Below are 23,078 nucleotides of genomic sequence, written 5' to 3'. Positions count from 1 at the left end.
GCAGTCTACTATCCAAGAGCTAACGGAGAAGTTGAAAGATTTAACCGTGTTATAAAAGACTGCCTACAGACCGCATCGATCCAAGGAGAACCGTGGAAACCATTTCTGAGAACATTCCTGATGGACTACAGAGCAACGCCTCATTCTACCACTGGAGTATCCCCTTCAGAACTGCTTCACGGACGACGAATGAGAACAAAGCTTGTGATAAAAGACATGCCTGTACCCTCCATGGATGAACATGCTGTGCGTGAAAGAGTGAAACAAAAACAAGTAAAATCCAAACAATACACAGATGCTCACCGCCATGCCAAAGCAACAGACTTCCAGCCTGGTGACCAAGTACGGGTTAGGAAGCCATGGAAAGTAAAGAAAGGAGAACTGAAGTTCACCAGACCAAAGACCATTGTGACCAGGAGAAGCTCAAACAGTTACCTGCTGGATGATGGAAGAGTCTGGAACGCCTCACGCTTATCTGCACTGCCAGAGTTGACCCCAGGTACTGACTCTGACAATGCACTGGACTGTACTGAGCAAGGGACTGACAAACCGCCGGACTCTGACACAGGTACCCAACTCAGACCTACCAGAAGTAGAAATCCACCTAGTTGGACTAGGGACTTTGTCATGTCTAAGTGAGTGAAAAGATATGCTTAATCTGTGGAAGTTTAATTGTTATTTTGGGTTTCATACATTATGCAGAGTGTAGTATGTGAATGTTCTAGGTTATGTTGAATACTCATGTTAGAGTACCAGAAGTATCCTTTGTTGCAAAGGGGAAGATGTTGTGTCCATACAATAGGCCTACACTGCATTGCCTATATGTTATAATAGGATGACCCTAGGGAGGGCGCTGTTGCGTTACGTGATACGTACTATGTATGAACAGAAGAAGAAGGTAGTTCCGTGTTGAGTGAAGAAGAGAAATAAAGTACCCTGTTTGTTCCTATACTACTGTGTGATATATGTCCGATACACCCACACAACAGGGCACAATTTAGACATGTTCACTATGGGGTGTACTCACTTTTGTTGCCAGCTGTTTAGACATTAACAGCTGTGTACTGAGTAATTTTCAATGGACAATAAATCTATACTGTTATTCAAGCAGCACACTGACTACTTTAAGTTATATCAAAGTTTCATTAAGATAGTGTTGTCCCCTGAAAGGATATGACAGAATATTTGCAAGGGTGTACTCACTTTTGAGATATACTGTAAGCAACGCAGGGTGCGCTCGTAAATTCGCTCTGAGAGTGCCGGAGCGCACACTGGGTTCAACATCATAAAGGGACCAGGTAATTTGATTGGACAAGAGGCATTCCATGAGTGCTGATCAGATTTCCAGGGCGAATTTACGAACGCAGCTAGCGAACAGAAGACGAAAAAACCGTCAGATCAGATCAGGTTATTTTGATAAACTGGACATATTTTGGGAATATATATGGTTACTTTCTCGCCTGAAAAAATATTAAAACTTCATAAAATGACATGTTAACACTTGTATTGCCAAAATTACAGCTTTTAGCCAATGGAGGTTTAAAATGGACGATTTAAATTGCCCGCTGCTAGCCGGTGCGAAATGCATTCTGGGAAAAAGGCGGTGAAGGCTGCGCTTTTTTCCCATGGGTTGTATGTAAAAAGGTGGTGAAAAGGCGCTGAATCCTGCGCTTTTTTCTAAAAAAAAAAAGAAGTCAAGTGTGAACACCCCCTAAGAATGCGTTTCACCATGTAAATTCCAAATATAGTGAAAATACCACCGCTCATCCGTGATCAGACTTAGCTGGGGTGCTGCAGCTGAAGAGTATCAAATAGAGTGCAAAAAAGCAGCATCTGCACACTCAAATCTGTGCAAAAAACTATGTTTATTGCGAGCTTTCGGTCTCCAGGCTCTCGGACCATTGTAAACAACAGCTGTATGACGAGTTTGTATGACGCAGTTTGACAAACCTGAACAGACGCGCAATGCATTTTGGGGATGTTGAGTAGGAATAGCATGCATCGATCGCATACTCAAAGATTTGGCTAAATCTAGTATACATACTAGATTTCTCTCATAACCAAATTTTGCATACTGTACAGTGTGAACGCTCTGCATGCTCAAATCTACGTCATATCTAGTATGAGTAGTATGCTAGTATGCCATTCTGCCATAAACCTACACACACTTTCTCCGGCCTGTTATGATTGAAATAAAAACTGTGAATAAATACTTTCAGTTGGAAACGGGAGACTCACTGGGTGTGTTTGGATTTGGATTGACTGTTACATGCCAACTCTGCGGCAAATTGTTAAGCCAAGCGTCTTGTGCATGAACAGTGACAGTCAACTCAGGGCACTTGACCTCAAATCCCGCAGTCCTTTCCTCTCACATCTGGATGCGGATCTGGGTACCATGTTCATGATGCAATTGGAGAAAAGTACGTTGGAGCCTGAAATGAAGGAGAGAATCCTAATACGATGCATGGAGTTTTTTAAAAGAAGTGCTGGCGCAGTATCAAGTACGCTTACCTGCGTCTATGGAAATGTTACGCAAACTGGAGCTTCTTCAAGTACTGTAACTTTCCCACAGTCTACTTCCAAGCAGTACATTTCCACAACCTGCAAATTCTATCTTGCCCAGCAACAATACAGCAATACTCAGTAAATGTCCATACGGTCAGTCCTATTGCATTGGCAATACAGCAGTGGCAATACAGCAGTATTCTGTCTAAAACATTTCTATTCAATAACATTTCTATCCCAGAACCCATCACTTTGCAGTGAGCTCTTACCTCATACTTTTATTTAGAAGTCCGGAAGTCTTAATTCCGGACTCTGCTGCTTATTGTTGTTCAGAGAAAACAAGATATTGCTTCACCCACCCTGATTTCAGACAAGACTGTCCCTTGTATATGGTACCTTTTGATCGGCCTACTGATCGGCCCTAAAGCAAAAAGGGAAATGCTGTTTAATAATCTGGGGAAACTGACATCGTGGATTAAACCTGAGGTTACAAGTTTAGGTGTTATTTTCGACTCAGATCTAAGCTTCAAGTCCCATATTAACAAGGTGACGAAAACATAATTCTTCCACCTTAGAAACATTGCTAAAGTAAGACCACTTATAAACCAAAAAGATGCTGAAAAACTGAATCATGCCTTTGTTTCAAGCCGGCTTGATTACTGTAACTCACTTTTTACTGGCTTTCCTAAAAAAAACTACTGCGAAACTTCAGCTCATTCAAAACTCTGCAGCTCGACTTTTAACCAGAACCAAGAGGAGAGAGCACATTACTCCGGTCTTAGCTACTCTGCACTGGCTGCCAGTAACATGTAGGGTTAATTTCAAGGTCCTCCTCCTTATATATAAAGCCCTTAATGGGCGAGGACCAAAGTACATTGTTAATTCCCTTGTCAACTATGTGCCCTCAAGAACACTAAGATCATCTATTGCAGGTTTATTAGAGGTTCCCAGCAACAGTCAGAAGAAGATCGGGAGCGCAGCCTTTGCCAACTATGCCCCAAAGCTTTGGAACACATGACCTTTAGAGATCAGGGAAGCCAGCTCACTAAATATTTTAAAAAGAAAGCTAAAAACGTACTTCTTCAATGTAGCCTTTAAATAGCTCATCTGCACCTGCCTACTGCTCATTTTCCAGCTGCTGCACTTTAAATGTTTTATCTATTTATTTATTATATCTTTTACACAGTAATGCACATGGTCTTTAACTTCACAGACTGTGGTGGGATAACATTGGTACCACAAAGCCAAGTTGGGCTACAAATCCAGTGACTGGGACTTGGCGCTGCTGTGTCTAGAGCAGACCTGGGCATTTTACGTCCCCCGGGCCGCATGCGGCCCTATGGCTGTCCCTAGCCGGCCCTGTGTGAGGTCCAAAAAGGTGTAGGTGTAAGAGGATTTATTTATTTAAGAACTGCAGGTTCCAGAATGTCTTGTACAAAGACGTCATATAAGTTGACAGTTTGTTGTTTTTGAGAAATGTGAATTGTACATTGAATTGAAAGTGAATATCTAATAGCTCGTTTTATTGAAAAAGAAAGTGATCACAAGTGTATGTCAGCAGATTTGTATATAAAGAACCTTTCGCTTGATATCACCAGTCCTAGCCATCATTTCAGAAGGTAGAAATACTACACTGTGAGTCGTAATGTTGTATGTATGTAATGTTAATAAATAATAGGCACAAACTGATGTTGCAAAAGGTCAAAACTATAGCTGCATTTACTTCCCTGTGTTTAAATGAGTCCTCTTGCTCTTCTATATTTGACCTACTCCACATTTTCATAGCCTTATCGTAACATGTATTCTTACCAGTAGCAGCTAGTCAAAACCATATAATTTACTGCTTTTTATAAAGCGATAAAAGTAATATTGAGCAGAATTAAGTTCAGCCTACTGGTCCGGCCCTCCACAATAGTCCCGGTTTCTCATGTGGCCCATTGTGAAAATTAATTGCCCACCCCTGGTCTAGAGACACAACAGTTAGGCTACAAATCCAGTTGGTTAAAATACTGTGATCTGACGGTACCGGATCGATGAGAAAGAGGTGATTGTACGTTGTCAGAAGGTTTGAGTAAGTGCAAAAGAAAGAAACTGCAATGGTGATACTGGATTTTTGGTGCAAGGTCAGCCATGTTTGAACTTGAAAGCCAGTGAGAAGTACAGAAAGACTGTAAGGTAGGGAGATGAAATGGATAGGGAAAGGTATTCTGCTGATGAGAAGATGGATAGCGGTTACTAAGTGTTAAGGCAGAGGTTGTACTTTGTTTCCCTTTTTTAAATTGGTTTCATATTCCTTCTATGCTTGTATATGTTTTATTATATTCTCTTTATGTTTTTATTCCTGTTGTAAAGCACTTTGAGCTGCATTTCTTGTATGAAAGGTGCTATATAAATAAACCTTTACTTACTTACTTACTTTTCACTTTTACTATGGAGTCTCAATTGTTCCATGATCATGAGTATGCTTTCAAGAGAATGTTTTCTAAAAACGACATTTTTAACTATGAAGCGTGTAGGTGCAACACAAACACACACAGCTTTCAAGTTACATGCAACTGTTTTTAATGTGATCCAATATAAACATTCAATCAATCATAGAATGGTGAGCAAGGGTATCAAATCAAATCAAGTTTTATTTGTATAGCGCATTTCTCACAAGATGCGACTCAATGCGCTTTACATAATGACAGAGCCGCTGTCTTTAATTTATAATTTTTTTTTATTTTTGTCTTGAAACCATTGTTGTCCATATTCTTACTGTTGAATGTGTGGGTGGTGATGAGGCAGTACTGGTGGCTTAATGTGGTGGTGGTGGTGGTGGCGCCTCAACATTTTTGGGGGAGGCATCAAATCATACTCTTGGCTAGGGCACCTAAATGCCTAGGACCGGCCCATCTCTTCAGTACCAAATATAGCCCCTCTCAGTTCTCACTCTCTCTCTGAGGTGAGGTTCTGGAGACAGTTCTTCTTCTAGTAGATGGACCACGGCTTGATGGAGGGCGTGAGGTGGGTGGGGTGGGTGCAATGGGCTGAAATGCACTGATGGTGTCCTGAACAGAGATCATGGCCTGGCAGGCCAGCAAGTTCTCATCCACTCCTTCCTCAACTGAGCCAGCCTGACTCAGGGCCTTCTCAGGAGTGGAGTCTCCATCAGACGAGGAGGGACTGGTTGATGGCATGGTCTCAGCCGGGAAGAAAAGTGGATTTCTAAAAATAATGTACCTAATTTTCACCTTCTTCGGGGGGACCTTTGGAATTTTTCTCAGGCAAGGCAATGGACACCATGGCAACATCAGCTTCTTGACCTGTCCGTCTGTGGTAACGAGGCTGTTGACATTCAGGATCGATTTGGAGGACGTCTGGAGGAGCGGAAAAGTGGATTTCCCCTCCTCTTCATCTGTGACAGATATCCTCTGATTCTCTGCATCAGTCACACTTGATGAATAGTTCAGTGAGCGTTCCCGGTCACTCATAGTTATTCGTGAGGATGTTCGGGAAATGCCCTGTTGCTGCTCTTCCATGGACACAGACCCCTTACAATGTGAACTCTTGGCAATAACTTCCATCTTTGAGGCAACAGTGGAGAGTGGGGACGGTGTGTGGCTTCCAGCACTTTCAGAGAGCTCACTCTGAATTGGTCCAAGAACAGCACTTGCTTCAGTGGCACCCTCAGTATCCAGTAACGGCAATTGCCCAGTCTGTGCCATCTCACAATGTATATCAATTACATTTTCCACTAAATCATCGGCAATTGCATCAATTTTTGAGGACTCCATCCATTTCCCTGGGTACCCTTTGGTAACCTCAGCTAGCATCTCATCCTTTTCTGTGGGCGATGAAGAGGGAGACTGGATCATCACATCAGTTTCCATGTCACTAAAAATACTGCACACAGCTTTGCTAGCTGTTTTGCTGCCCTTGGCAGATAGGCCTCTCTTGGAAGCGCCCAGCTCACCGCCAATCAATGCTTTTGAGGAAGCCTCCTCTATTTCAGCATGTGCCATCTCTAATGCCAACATCAAAGGTGATTGGATGTTGCCCTGCATTACATTTTCCTTTACGCCCTCCAGCAGATTAGTAATCACATCCAGGGCAATTTTGCTTGCCTTTGCAGAGGCCACTCGAAATGCTTTGGCGCGGAACTGTTCAATGTTCATGATGATACGCCCCTTGGCCTCTTCCAAAATATCAGTGATCAACATTGTCACACAGCTGTTGAGTTCTTCTTCACTCACGGCCAGCTCCTCTAATGGGCCCTCAGTATCCAGTAATGGCAATTGCCCAGTCTGTGCCATCTCACAATGTATATCAATGACATTTTCTGCTAAATCATCAGCAATTGCCTCAATTTTTGAGGACTCCATCCATTTCACTGGATACCCTTTGGTAACCTCAGCTAGCATCTCATCCTTTTCTGTGGGCGATGAAGAGGGAGACTGGATCATCACATCAGTTTCCATGTCACTAAAAATACTGCACACAGCTTTGCTAGCTGTTTTGCTGCCCTTGGCAGATAGGCCTCTCTTGGAGGCGCCCAGCTCACCGCCAATCAATGCTTTTGAGGAAGCCTCCTCTATTTCAGCATGTGCCATCTCTAATGCCGACATCGTAGGTGATTGGATGTTGCCCTGCATTATATTTTCCTTAACGCCCTCCAGCAGATCAGTAATCAAATCCAGGGCAATTTTGCTTGCCTTTGCAGAGGCCACTCGAAATGCTTTGGCGCGGGACTGTTCAGTGTTCATGATGATACGCTCCTTGGCTTCCTCCAAAACACCAGTGATCAACATTGTCACATGGCTGTTGAGTTCTTCTTCACTCACGGCCAGCTCCTCTAATGGGTCATCAGATTGATCACTGAGCTGTAGGCAGTCTTTATTCCCCCCGAGAAGCCTGCAGATAGTCCCATCACTGGATTTAAAAGGACTGACCACCCGAGAAACACACTTCAACATGTCAGACAACATGTTCAACATTCTGACACTAGAAGCCTGTTGTGCTGCTGGATTTGACCCTTGTGCTGAAGTGTTGATTAACTCAGCTAGCGGCTTCTTGACACCCGTTGTGCCTAGATGATCTAGGGTAGCATGCCTTACTGATTTCAGCTGTGCCTGAGACATTTTCTTCCCCTGAGTCACTTTAGACTGAACAACGTGATGCCTGATGGAGGCCTTGGGAACCGCAGGGTCCTTGGTTTTAGGTTTCTGTGAACCATCAGATGCAGTGTTCTTAGTAGAGACTACAGAGCCTTGTCTTTCTGTGTGAGAATCAGCTGTAGGGACCACAGCTCCATCCTGACTAGGTACCTCACTTCCTACTGATGAGGAGCTCTATCATAAAACAATGGGGAACATATATACCATGAGCACCTATGTACTGTAGTTCACTGTATTTACACTAGTAACAAAAATATAGTATTATATACCATGAGCACCTATGTACTGTAGTTCACTGTATTTACACTAGTAACAAAAATATAGTATTATATAACATGAGCACCTATGTACTGTAGTTACACTGTAATTACTCTAGTAACAACAATTTATTATTCAATTATGGAGTGAAACTTACACATTTAGTACAATTAGAATAAAGAACAACATTTGTTATTCCACTTGTTTGTTATTACACCAGAGGAATAGTTAGTCTTTAAACCATTTGCATAATAATAATACAAACCACTCTGCTCCATTACAACACATTACAGCAATTACTAAGGTACTAGGTAATAACTTATTAATAAGTCAGTATTAATAAGGTCATAACAAATTAATACAATGTTGTCACTAGTGTAATTACAAGTTATGACACATTTTAAGGGACAATGTGTGATCTTGAAGGTGTATAATGAATAACAGCAATTTACATACATCCAGAATATCACAATCTTATTTCATCTGTACCTGTTCTGCCTTGTATGATTTCTCCAGCTTCAGTCTGGCTTTGTTGGGCAGAGGTGCAAGGCGTTCCAGGGCTCGTCTCTTTTGGAGCAGGGAATGCCCGTCCATAGGTGTCATCACTATAAATACAGATAATATTAAATGACAATGAAACAATCTTTTTCAGTTTTAGAAGGAGGTGGAGGAGTGAGCCGATGACCAGGAGCTTTTACAGAAATCAAAGATTATAGATACTTGATGTTGATTTGACATGGTCTTTTAAACTTTCAAAGAAATCCCATGACTTCATGTGAAATCTTACCAGCTTGTGGTGTGTCAAATATTTCATCCAGAAGCCTTTTTCCATTACTGGCTTCTGTCATGCTTTCATCCTCACGCATATTATTCACCATCTCCTGCATTTGTCTCTGCTGAATGGCTTGTGTTCGTTTTAGATTCATACTGATTTTCTGTGAGGAAAAACATTATTTGAATATGTCCACGGTAAAAACAAGGTTATTGAATTGGATTGTCACAGAAGCTATCACCCTTCTTGTGAAATTCAAGTGCAAAAATGCTAAAGCTTTATTGTCATGTTCTAGGGACATTTTTATATAGCTTCCATGGCTTAAAACAGACACATCATACATGTTGACATTACTAGTGTAATTACAAGTTATGACACATTTTAAGGAACAATGTGTGATCTTGAAGGTGTATAATGAATAACAGCAATTTACATACATCCAGAATATCACAATCTTATTTCATCTGTACCTGTTCTGCCTTGTATGATTTCTCCAGCTTCAGTCTGGCTTTGTTGGGCAGAGGTGCAAGGCGTTCCAGGGCTCGTCTCTTTTGGAGCAGGGAATGCCCGTCCATAGGTGTCATCACTATAAATACAGATAATATTAAATGACAATGAAACAATCTTTTTCAGTTTTAGAAAGAGGAGGTGGAGGAGGGAGCCGATGACCAGGAGCTTTTACAGAAATCAAAGATTATAGATACTTGATGTTGATTTGACATGGTCTTTTAAACTTTCAAAGAAATCCCATGACTTCATGTGAAATCTTACCAGCTTGTGGTGTGTCAAATATTTCATCCAGAAGCCTTTTTCCATTACTGGCTTCTGTCATGCTTTCATCCTCATGCATATTATTCACCATCTCCTGCATTTGTCTCTGCTGAATGGCTTGTGTTCGTTTTAGATTCATACTGATTTTCTGTGAGGAAAAACATTATTTGAATATGTCCAAGGTAAAAACAAGGTTATTGAATTGGATTGTCACAGAAGCTATCACCCTTCTTGTGAAATTCAAGTGCAAAAATGCTAAAGCTTTATTGTCATGTTCTAGGGACATTTTTATATAGCTTCCATGGCTTAAAACAGACACATCATACATGTTGACATCACACACATTGGTTACTGCATTTCTGAAACTGAATGTGTTGTTAGTTTTTTATGTTTTGGGGAGCTTTGTAAAGTATAAAAGTGCAACATTTGACCTTGCTGTCCCGCTTGTCTTTGACCTCCTTCAGGTACCTCGCCTTGTTGACCTCGTGCTTTACGTCCCTTTCAACCAGTTTGAGCCGGTCAGTTTTAAGAGTCTCCAGGTACTGGTTGAAGGTGTTGTACTCATTCAATGAGCATACAACCTTGGGAAGAGACCACATTGTGTGAGAAATGAACATGGTCTGGATTAAAGTGTATCCTGTCACATCAATAAGTTCTGACATCATTAGGTTCAGTTTTATGGGCCTCATGAAGTGACAGTTGGGGTCACTGAGCTTAAATTCGGTTGTTGGTTGAAACAACTGGAGGAATAACATTACTAGTTTACTTTTACTGCACCACAGTCTGTCCCTATTTGTTAGAAACAAAGAGGAAAAGAGTAATGTCCAATGATGAGGGTGACCTCATGATGCCCAGGTCACTTTAAAATGAAACATTTCTTCATTATCTGCTCCAACAGGCCTAGATGGAGGGAAAGCAGGTATAACATGATGGTGTTTGGCCCTTGTGTTTTGCTCTAACCATCATGCCCTTTTAAAGAAGGATTGTAAAACTAATCTGAATCTGATAAGGCATGGACTGTAATTTACACTTTTGCAGGTGTCCCATCAAAGAAATTGCTTGTCATCAAACACTACACTGATGACACACTAGACTGACGCTCAATCCACAGAGACTTGCTGAATGGACTAGATAGCTGTAAGTGTCAAACCTTGATTCAAATGAGATGTTAGTCACTAAAACATGCCCTAAAACAGAATAGGTGAAATCTACTAGTACCTCTCTTCTTGCCATCTTGCTGACAACTCTCCAGTCATTTCAGATATACTGATGTCTTGAGAGTAATGGACTAGGTCTTGACAAGCCTCTCCAAAGTCATTTCAAATACAAGTGTCTTGGGAGTAGGGGCCTATGTTTCTGGACAGGGCCTTGCTTATCTGGCCTTGCTTGCTTATTATACCTCTTGTCCTTTCAGGTCTACTCATGTCCTGGGAGTAGAAGCTATTGGTTCTTTCTGTACAGGGCCTACATGTCTACTCTCTTTTCATTTATGGTATTCTGATATGAAATGAGGTGTAGTGTGTCACAGGGCCTACCTTTTTACCCAGGCTCAACCTGGTCAATGTGAGGCCAACTCCCGGTAAGACAGGAAGTTTGGTCATTGCAGGCAATCTGCTCAAAGCATTCTTAAAATCTGAGGGAGCTTCCCCTCCGGTGGATGAGGATGCTTGACTAATTAAGGGAGCATCCCCATTGGCTGAGGAGCCGCAGAGGCTTTCTTCTGAAATAGAAAAAACAACTCAGCTATGCAACTCTGCTACACATGGCCATTCGGTCAATTCCTAGGTGAATTCAACAATTGTATTTTCTGTGTGAACTAAGCCTGATTACACACACACATATTTGAGAGTTACAGTAAAGTTGACAGTTACAATCAGCAGAAACATTGAGTACACCATAACCATTCAACCACATTGTAAATAAATGGCAAAACGCAAGGTTGATAGTAAAAGTAGCCTGCCTGTTTTCCGTTAGAAGCTTGTTCCATACGGTATCTTTGCAGAAATGAGCACCACGTCTGTCCTGCCGATTATCACTTGTGGCGTCACCCGCGAAACCATTGGTACTATGACGTCATCGCGATTGACATCTAGTTTGTCATCTAGTTTGACATCTAGTTGACATTGACATCTAGTTTGTCCAGTCAACCACGTTTTATGTCATGCTAGCTCTGAGTTATTTTCATGACAACATTTGAATTTCTAAGCTGTACCCAGTACAAGAACAAGAATGAATACACAGTTTACAAATAATAACCCGATTTATTATAACGACGGCTCTGAATGCAGATGATCTACGAAAGAGCAGTGCATTCATTTACACAGCAGGTGGCGATGTGCACACACGTTTTCATAGAGTTTGATTTCTACGCCAAAAGTAGAACAGGTCTGATCTGATTGGAGGATCTCCTCTGAGTCAAATCAACAATCTAGCTCCATTAAGACTTCCGGTTTCTCCACTTCAAAATAAAAGCGACAAATGGAACGTGATGGGATCACAATATCTCCTCCTCTTTGCTGAAGTCACATTAGGGTTTGACCCTAATGTTACCCTAACCCTAAGGACTTACATTCTCAAACAGAAAGCATATAGAATTTCGGAGAATTAATTTTGATCTTTCCAATATAAATATTTGTTCAATAACATGCAATTTTACACATGTTTCTTTTATTTGTATGAACTGGACTGGACAGATTAAAAAAATCAGAACTGCAAAGGACATAATGGACTGTACAGATAGACAGACAGATAAATAGTTTTGTTTTACTTTTATCTTCTTATATTTAATTTTATTTATAATCTTCTTTTACATCTCTGCTCAATTATTATAATAATTATACTACATATAAATAGGTACTGATGCTGAAATAGGTACTGATGCTGATTAGCACTAAAGCATGATGGTGCAATAAACTAAAAGTTTCTTTGTATAACCAAGGCTTAAGGCATTGCAAAGATGGGGTCGATTTGAAAACACACTGTATTTTATTTATTCATTAGATACATTCAACAACAATTAGGAACAAAAATCTATCATGCACCTGCTGAACTACAAAACCACATAAAGTATTACACTATAAAACAGTTTTTAGAGATAACACTGCCGTGGGAAAGTTATTTGTCACATGATAACAATCAATGAAGTAAAAAATAAATCCTTAAGACCTAGTTAATCACAAACATACTCAACATTTCAACCCAACTCATATGCCGCTTTTCCATTGACCAGACCGGCACGGCACGCATTTGTATCTTCCCGTACCGTACTTTCAGAAACGCTTCTCCATTATACACAACAGACCTGGAGCGAGCCTGGACAGTAGGAGGAGTTAAGGGTCATAAGATCACTTCACTTTAATAAGTGCCGCTATACAGCTCAATGGGGGGAAATGCGACATGAATTATGACAAAATGCAGCACTATCATGCACAGATCAGCCTTAAAACATGTAACGTTAGATATATAACGTTAGACAGGGAGCGATGTATTTCTATGGAAAGGCTGTGCTTGACGCTTCCATTGGACTGACGCCGGGGCGCTCATACAATCTCCGCAGTAATACCACGTTCATTGATAAAATGACATAAGGGATGCAAAGGGGGGATGGCAGTTTTAGAAGGGGGATGATTTTGACCGTTTTTATTTCAGGGTCAACTCGAGTGCTGCCTCTACTGCTGAGCACCAAAACCCGAAGCGAATTTGCTGAGAGTGGAATCTGTTGTGGTATTTAAAAATGGCGGTTAGCGGTGAACTGAAATATCAACCTGGGATGACGTTATTGTGACGATTTCCATTGAGCAATCAACGGTCTGCAGCGTCACATCGTAGCACGGATAATACCTTTCGCTCCGAGTCGGGAAGGGTAGCTTAAAATCAGTATGGGTACTACGGCCCGGTACGGCCCAGTTGGCAGTGGGGAAAGCAAAACAAATCGGGCTCACGGGTTCTGGTACGGTACGCTAGTGGAAAAGCGTCGGTACTGTACATTGTTTTATCAGTACAAAACCAATTGACAGCACCACAATTTAGACACAAAATAACCAGTGAATATCCAGTGAAGAGGGTGTGTGGTTTTCTGTCTGTGTATTCCTGCCTTCCCGTGGCACGTTGAGACAGACGTTCTGTGTAGCAGGTGTTGTCAGTCACTTCTTCTTCTTGGAGAGAGCGTTGAGCCAGGAGAAGTAGAAGCTGAGACGAGGGGACTCGTTGGTGTCGGTGTTGACTGGTGGGGAGGAGAGGCCAGCCTGAGGGTGGTTCCCAGCAGATCCAGTCTGAGAAAGAGAGAGGGAGAAATTGGCAGATGGCTTCCAATGCACGGTGACACAGATAAAGAGGTAGGATTAAGGCCTATAACCAACTGAACATGTTTACATTTGCATATTCAAGACAGTACACCATTTAGCAACCACACAGAATGTCTTGAATGTCTTGGTGACGGCAAGCTTTTTTCATGCAAGAAGCATTGTATGACACGGCATGGAAAAGCGAAAGTAATGTTAACCTCAGAGAAGAGCACAACACCCTAAACCTTCCCTCACTATTCACAAGTCAAAGTAGGCCTACTGTCCTTCTGACCACAAACTTTCAGTTGATTAAGTGGGACGAGATAGTAGGGGGGTTAAACATAAAGAAAACACAGATATGAGCTGGCAGCACCAACTCAACTGTTGAAAAAACAACTGTCCCTTTGCCCCATGATTCTTGGTGACATCTCATTTAGTCATTACTAGGTAAAAATCTTTGTTAACCTCGGTATACCTTTTATTTACATACACGTGAAACAACATACTGCCTTACGTTGCTGTCACCCACCTGACTCCCTGTCTGACTTATGACTCTACATCTCCAGCCACCAGGGAACAGTAGAGCTGGGGGGAAAGCTAGTGTCAATGCTCTGCTCCATCCCTCTCCCGTCTTGAGGTCCCACTGTAGGGGAATGACCCTAGAGGAGGAGGGAGGGAACAGAGATTGATAACCAAGCTTGTTCCAACTCGAGTCTCCCACATGGAATACCTAAACGCCTACCATAAGGCCAAGAGGACATCCTCAAGGTCTGAGGGCAACACTTGAGTAGACTTGTCTCAGGCAGGGCTACCTCATCATATGAACGTGATTCCAAACCACCTCCACTACAGTAGCTTCTAACCATATTGATCCTCATGGCTCATTCTCTTTAGGAAGGAATTCTGCTTGTTGCTGAAGTCAGGCCCCAAGCTGATGAAATATTGGATAACCCTCTCTGTTTTCTCTACTACCCCTCCACTCCTCCACTTTCTCACTGTTCCCCCTCTGACCGTGGACACACAGTTCTCCAGGCCAATCGTCATGAACTCAACAGGACAAGCCGTCTATGTTTGACTCAAACAGGCACCAACATGCCAGTTTCCCAACTAGTCACTCATTCTCATTTTCACACTTCAAGGTTATGCCATGGATTGCATGTCAATTTCCCAGTAGGTCTATATGATAAAGCAGCCAGTCATGATCATTAAGACTACTGGAGAAATTCAGACCTAGAAATGCCCCACTGACAACATACCACTGGCTCATGCCAACAAATACGGTAAACAGAATTGTAAATAGGAGTTAGTAGTAAACAGTAATGACATGACATTCAAAGGAAACCTAATGCAGTGTTACTGTATATGCAGCCCCCCCCCCCAAACCCTCCATTGCTTCACAAGACCAGTACCTTCGTTTTCAAACACACTTCCATCCCTCCTGCTGCTCTATGTACATATGATGCACCCGATGTATGACCACACCCTCTGGAGGATGACCACCAGGGCCAGGAGGTAAAAGAAGAGGGTGACAGCCTGGAGAGAGATGGCAGTGATGGGAAAAGAACATGTAATGGAGAACAGGCTGATAATGACAAAGATCACCATGAGATATGGAAGGACCACTCATTTAGCATCCAGACAAGATACCTCAACGTCAGAGTGATATATATATATATATATATGAGGTGACCGAGTGGTCAACAAACTCAACTGATAGCACTTTGGGGATGCTATGAGATCCTTACCAGTATACAATTATAACTTACTTGACCAAGATCAGAATTGATTAAAAAAAAAGCATGATTGTTTTTGGGAATACTTTTTCACTCGCTTATGATGCTTTTCTCCCTTTACTAACCATGACTATAGGTGAATAAGATACGATCTACACTATGAGGCACTTGTAAAGACTCTGTTAAGAAGGTCCATCCTTTTGACAAAAACACAGAGCGAGGGAAGATGACAGAGGTGAGGCAGTGACGGCCATGATGCAGGTGAGACTGGGTGAGGAAGACGAGGAGGAGGAAGAGTAGCAGCAGCTGCAGCAGGGGTGGAGGTGGTGCTGGTGGAGCTGGTGGTTGGTGATGATGGTGGTGTCTATGGTGATGGCCAGACTGGACCAAACTGACCTGCAGTGGTGTGGAGGTCATAGGGGTCACACTGCCCCCACTGCCAGCAGCTCTCTCCCCCAGCCCAGGGATGCCCTCCCCAGCCAGGGGCACAAACCCACGGGGTCCCACCACCATGGACCCAGTCGACTCCCATGCTAACTCTCTGGCTTGGTCATCGGAGGGTGCGAGGGTATAGCTGTTACCCATCCAGACAGGCATGGGTATGTGTGGGGGTAAGGGCTGGGGCAGAGACAGAGCCTGGGGTTGGGCTTCCCTGGCTGGTTGGGGGGTGCTCTCTGGCAGCTCCAGAGGCTCAATGCTGGATGTAGTCAGGCTGCTGGGGGCGCGATCCACCTGCCAGCTGCTGGGTTTGTACCAGCTGGGGTAGAGGAGCCTGGTGTCTTCACTGACGTCTGCCAGCAGGCCCTCCAGGACCTCACAGTCACCTGCTGCATCATGCCCCTCCTGCCACAGCCCTGCCTCAGGCTCATTCTTTTGTGATGGAGGGAGAGATGGGGCATTCACAAAAGGACTGCAAGAGAGCTACAGTACAGTACAGAGGTGATACTTTGGAAGCTGTCAACCTGCCTCTTCACCTCTCATTGTCTCCCAATGTGGAGAAGAGAGAAATTATTAAAGCAACAACAACAACATCATCATCATCTTTCAACATCTTTGATGTATGTTGCTATATTTTGGTGAATAAATCGATCACTTCCTGTATTGTCAAGGAATCTAGGGATTCCCAGGAGGAGAAATATGAGTGGGGAATAATGTGATTCATATCTGTGTTTACCTGCTGTGTGTCGAACCACTCTTGGTCACATAAGACCTCTTTCATGGGGTCAGCGCAGCCCTCTGCCTGGCTCCGGACGTCCTCCGTCAGCTCTGCTTCCTGGTCCTTCAATGCCCAGCCTTCAGGCTTCAGCTCCACCAAAGGCTCTGGGTCCGATACCAGAATGGGTATTGGTGCCACCACTGGAGCTGCTACTGGTACCGGCATCGCCAGATGTTGTAGAACAGACTCTGGTTCCAGAATCAGACTGGGCACTGGAGCTGCTACTGGTACAGGCGTCGCCAGATGTTGTAGAACAGAGTCCGGTTCCAGAATCAGACTGGACACTGGTGCCGCCACTGGTGCTAGTGCCGCCGGATGTTCTAAAATAGACTCTGGTTCCAGTTCCAGATCTGGTTCACACTCTGGTTCTGGTTCTGGTTCTGGCTCTGGATCAGGGTCCAGCTCAGGTTCTGGATCCTCTGGAACCTCCTCCACCTCCTCCTCCTCCACTGCAGAGAACGGCAATAATAAACCATATGTTGTGTCTTGTTCTTTCACTGATAAGGCTATAGTTAGCTCTCTATAGATGATAATAGGAGCCAGAACTTTATAGAAGCCTTTCATATGTGATATTGTTGTCTAAAGTGCTAGACAAGCCGATACTTTAGGACAGGGGTCCCCAAACTTTTTTCTGTGAGGGCCACATCATTTTTCCTTTCTGTGATGGGGGGCCTGGGTTGGTCTCTAACATAAAATAATATGGAACGGAGTGGAATGGAGGCGGTTGCGCAAAGCAATTGCGCGCAGGAGAGCACTGGTGGATGCAAGCAAAGTCTAAACAGTTGAATTTGGATGGAATTTATACCTATAGTGATATGTCAATGAAATATAATTAGTTTTACAGTCTGATACTTGAGGGAGGACCCTCATCATACACGGGGGGACCCATGAAGCAGGGCTGTCTGGGGGTCCTTAAACGAGCATCAAACACTTAATTTCTTGCATTCTGGTGAATTTAGATGCAATTTGTGCCCTTTCTGCATCAATTTACGGTGGAAATGTATTTCCAATTATCTGCGACACAGCGCCCCCACCACCACGTCGGTGCAATGCCGCAATTGCAGTTAGAAATTACACGTTGTTCAAAGGGCCGGTCCAAGTGTGGGGATGGGCCGTGTTCGGCCCGTGGGCCGTAGTTTGGGGACCCCTGCTTTAGGAGATAGAGTAAAAGAGAACAACGACACAACACAACCAGTGAACATACACAGTACCTTTGATAAAGTCTAGCTGGTGGAGGGCCCTCTCCTCTGCTTTGAAGTTGACCTTGTAGTGGTCCATATTCTCATAGCCAGGTTCCAGGGTCTCCACCGTGGTGGAGCCAGTGGCCTCGGTGACCCTGACAAGGAGGGAGGGAGAGGGAGTTATGAGGGGATGGGGGGAGAGGATGGAGAAGTTGGGACAATCACACAGTCATTGAGATAGACACAAATAAGAAAGCCAAGATGAGAAACAGCGGCCCTAGTTGCTGTGGAATAAAGAGTACATGGCCTGAATTAACATGTTTTAGCTTAGTCCACTGAATAGTAGACCTTCAGTCATTCCAATTTAAAGCGTGAGGGAGGGTACTCACTTCTCAATCAGTCCTCTTGCGCTCTGCAAAAAGTGGAGAAAGGGAGAAACTTTGTCATCCGTTCACATTTTCCAATAACGACACAACATGGTCCACTATACAACATGTTTATCTGTCCATTGATGTTTATTACATTTTTACAATACGTTTATTATGATATTATTAATATCATGTTTATTATATGTTTTGGATGTTTGTTTACCTGTAGGAAGGCAGCCTCTTCTGGCTCCGCCATGATGTGCAGTGCTGCCTCCACCAGTTTGGTGCTGACCTCTACGCTCTCCCCATACGACCGCACTAGCGATTGGGCGGTGCCTGTTTTCTCCTCCTGCTCGTAGGTGATTTGCTGACTCATGATCTTGCGTCGATCCTCCAAGATGGCGTACATGCGGTCAAACTTCTCAACCAGAGTCTGTTTCTGACTCTTGCTGTTATGCTGCGGGGCGGAGGTAAATCACAGTAAAACCCGAGCACGCTAAACTCTCAACGTTCTAGAAGTTTGCGTTGTGAATGTAGATGAAAACGCACTAGAATAGAGAGAGGACAGACACTGACCTCAACATTTCTGCAGGTCTCCTCGAGTTCATTGATGAATGCTTGGACACGGTCATTGGCTGTCACCAGCAAGCCAATCCCGTCGCTGAGTTCAGCCTGTTGGGAGGAGGACAAGTTAAGGGTTACGGAAGTCCTGTGTCGCTAGTGAGTCAGTCAACAGATGTTTAATATCCTCATAGTATCCTCCTGCATCCACAGGCCCATCATCACTTGACTACATCCATCCCCGTTCACCACATACTAGTAGGTCGTGGGGACTTTCAGAATGTGATGTCATCAGTGTGCGCCACCCCGCCCAAGCCCCTGCCTCTCACCCACCTTCTGCTGCTGGTAGATCTCTGGCAGCGGGGCCACCTGGCAGGACTTGTGGGCCCCGAACACCTTACACAGAGAGCAGGTGGGCACCTGGCAGCTGAGGCAGTAGATGTTCACCTTCTCGTCTTCATGATCCTCACAGTTCATCTTGCCCGTGGGCTTGGGAGGAGGAGCTTCAGCCACACGCGAGCTGCAGCCACACACAACAGTGAGACGGAGATGAATAGCGATATGTGATAGAAAAGCATCTGAGCTGAGTGCTTAAAATGTACCAGGTGTTATCTATTGATTTTTTCTTAATGTATTCTTTCAAACCACCACCACAGACAGCATTGTTTAAGTTCACTTTTTGTAACATCTCGTTCATAGAGATTGGGTTTAGACACGTACACTGTTAAAAGAAACAACCCTGTCAGACTACTCTCTTTCATGTGCTCCTAACTCCTTACTGTAGGCCTTCTCTCACCTTGTGGACTCCTGCTTGTACACGTCAATAATATTCTCCACCAGCAGGTTGCGTTGTAGACCATAGACCCCATGACGATCGAGCGTCACTTCCTGACGACAGGAGGGACAGCGGAATCGGCCCACCAAGTTACTCCGCGCCTGAAACAGAGAAGGCTGAACACCGAATGCAGTTCATTAACACACAGCACTGGAAAACAACAACTGATCTTCCCTCTGAGAAACCAGTACTGAGGGAATAGCCCAGATTATAAGATTATACAGACAGCTGCTCTTCTGCTTTTTGAGTATTATAAGTCATTTGATGCCACAGGTCTAGACTAATCCAATTGACACTCCCATAATGGGGTGATATAGTCCACTGATTTAGTCAGTTGCTAGGGGTAGAGTTGCTAACTCAGGCAGAAACTCCCTAACCGCATACCTCTAACCCCCCCCACAGCCCCTATTAACCCATCTCCTAGGAGCAGTTTAAAAATACTGTAAAAACCAGTGGTCTTTTGTAAACAGGCTTGGGCATCAGTGTACCTCAACTGAACGCTCGCAGTTGCTCTTCCTTCCTTCCCATAGGAGAGGAGGAGGGATAGAAGATCAGAGAGAGTGAAAGAGAAATGGAGGAGAGCGTCCTGAAATAGTTCTCCCTAATAGGCCTCAGCTGCTTCTGGGCCTGACGGAGGATCAGGGTCCTAGCAGGGCTGACTGACATGGCTGGCGAGGGGAGCTGAACACAATCAGACACACACACACACATACATACATACACACACACACACACACACACATACACACATACACACATACACACACACACACACACACGTGTGCACACGCGAACGAGCGTGAATGAACACACCCGAACACACAAACACACGAACACACACACACACACACACGCATGCACGAACACACACACACACACACACACACACACACACACACATACAGGAGGGATGGACACACAAACACAGGCACACACACTTGTTTGGCTAGACTACATATCTTGTGTGTTGCTACTGTCACTAAGGCATAGCGATGGGGTCAGAGGTCATGAGCATGGCCAGCCTATAGGATGTCTGTCACGTGCCGTCTTTCTCCATGGAATGTATAGCATCATCAGGAGAACACCCAGTTTAGATTCACTGATGTTTGGGACTTCTCTGTTTGTCTGTCTGTTTGTATTGGATATCAGTGGAAGAACATGGCAGACAGGAGCAGGAGAGTACTGGGTTCTCTCCAGAGTAGCTGATCACATTGAAACCTTGATCTTTTGAACCCTTTTTTTAAAGAGATGTGGTAAATGAATTGAGTGTATCTGTGAGGTTGTGTTGCGTGTGTTTATGGGTCTTGGTCTGGGTGAGAGGGATTGGCAGTAATATATTGGATATACTGTACATGAAACTTGTTGCCTTCAGATCACAAGCAGAAAGACAGAAATGGGCCAAATCACACAGCTGACAGTGATGATCTGAGTGGCTTCACCTTGACTAGGCCTGGGGTCTTTGTCTATCTATTGTGTGTGTGTGTGTGTGTGTGTGTGTGTGTGTGTGTGTGTGTGTGTGTGTATGTGTGTGTGTGTGTGTGTGGGGACCTAACCAACCATGTAGGCCATGTCCTCCTTATACATAGAGCTCTCTGGATGTCTACACCATGGCCCAGTTTAGCTATTGATAATCCACACACACCTGTTTGGGATCTGAGCGCTGCAGTGTGTGGTCTTGTGTCGACCTGAATATGAACGTATGCATATATGAAGACAGTAATTGTGCAGAGACAGCATTGTGAGACATTATATTTACATTTGGCCTACATGTGTATCAGTGGAGGTAGAAATTCACACATTACAATGAGCCTGTCCTCCAATGTGTACCTCCACCAGCCTCCACAAATGTATACAGTATATGGGCTTCTAGAATGTTTGAGAGATAAAAAGGATGTTCAGGGGTTAAATTGGAGACATTGTTTTGATAATTGGAAACCAAATTATCTAGTGAGACAATTCCACCCCCACAGAGATAATCCTCAATTTTACAGGATTATTTTGAGGTAATCAAAATATAATGAATAATTGTACAGTAATTGTGTAATTAGAGGGTTGGAGGCAGGCTGAGAGAGGGGCCTCTTGGGGCCCTCCTGATCCGAAGGCTTGTGCCAGCTACAGTACCGCACAGTCATAGTAACCTCTAGTACACCCACCGAAAAAACATTCTCATACCTCTTTTCCACCAACGCTAACCTTCTAGTTCTGGGCTGGTGCTAGTGCCGGTTCACAGTTGGTTCAACTTGCAAACCTTCTAAGAACCGTTGTGCCGTTTTCCGACTCCCCCACAGAATACGACTCCCCTTCGTATTAGGCTACTAAACTATGAGGTATTTAAGTGCACTCGTAGTTCATTATCGTGGATAATATCGTGTACATGATGGGTCGCCTATCACTAGTGCCATTCTGAGGTTTGCATTGCTATGTGTTCATCCTAAAATATAGATCACATCGAACTAAATGAAAATAAGGAGCATTGAGAAGAAGCAAATGGGTTCACGCGAATGGCACTAGTGATAGCCGACCTATAATGTACGCTATATAACATCAATGATAATGAACTAGCAGAGCACATAAATACGTAATCGTTTACAAGTAATACGAAGGGGAGTCGGATACTACAGTGATATAGCTAGCTACCTAGGTTTGACTTTGATACTTTGATACTAGGTTGATATAGCTAGCTACCTAGGTTTGACTACGTTGGTATCGATTGGTCGTTGGTCACGACAATCCTGTCCCCAGCCCCTGACGTAAGGGGTTCTTGGTTCTAGACCAACCAAGTGTTGGTTCCACTGTGGAACAAGTTTTCCTGGCCAAGACGTCAGTTCTTTTGCTGCCGAAACGCGAAGAACTGGTTGGATATTAGGCACCGGCTCCGAACCGGCCCTCGAATTGCCTTGGTGGAAAAGGGGCCACAGACTCATAACCTACTACCCCGAAAACACAGAATGAGATACTCTATATCTATCTATCATTTGATATCAACCAAGGATAGCACACCTTTAAAGAAAATAAGTTTGTTCGCTCATAACAGGATATCATGTATGTTAACACATACAGACGTCTCTCCTCTCAATTACATGTTCTATTTACAGATCTTCAGAGCGGAGAGGCAGCGGGGTTAAGGTTCAAGTCTGGTTCGGCATCATGAGAGACATTTATAAAAGTCTGTTCCAAAATGTGTATAGGGAAACCCGTCATCAAAAAGCATAGGAGTGCTCAGTTCTGTGTACGGTAGTACACACAGATAGAATTCCATGTTGGCACTCACCTGGTAGAGGTCATTGGCACACTTCCGACAGAGGTTGTGTTGGCAGGGCAGGATGACCACGGGCTTGGTGAACACCTCCAGGCAGATGGGGCAGATGAGCTGCTTCTCCAGGGTGTCCAGAGCCTGCTGGTCCTTGTGCAAGGAGCCCAGCTCCAGGGGAAGAGACAT

The 23,078-nt window shown here is 43.8% G+C and overlaps 1 protein-coding gene across 1 annotated transcript; it reads right to left on the bottom strand.

Annotated features, from left to right (window-relative positions):
* Positions 1 to 13,604: 13,604 nt before the first annotated feature.
* On the bottom strand, positions 13,605 to 23,078 carry LOC308160475 (uncharacterized protein; the record flags this gene model as incomplete). The annotated part of the gene is made up of 11 exons (XM_080534388.1): positions 13,605 to 13,733; positions 15,228 to 15,278; positions 15,875 to 16,348; positions 16,653 to 17,143; positions 17,906 to 18,030; positions 18,265 to 18,287; positions 18,467 to 18,700; positions 18,820 to 18,915; positions 19,138 to 19,324; positions 19,601 to 19,755; positions 22,911 to 23,078. 11 exons carry the CDS (start codon positions 23,076 to 23,078, stop codon positions 13,605 to 13,607), a joined length of 2,133 nt encoding a protein of 710 aa, XP_080390514.1.

The sequence above is a fragment of the Nansenia antarctica genome (genome assembly GCF_963989245.1).
Source record: "Nansenia antarctica genome assembly, chromosome: 6".
Taxonomy (NCBI): Eukaryota; Metazoa; Chordata; class Actinopteri; order Argentiniformes; family Microstomatidae; genus Nansenia; species Nansenia antarctica.
The sequence above is the reverse complement of the archived record's forward strand: the minus strand, read 5'-3'. Positions and strand labels throughout refer to the sequence as shown.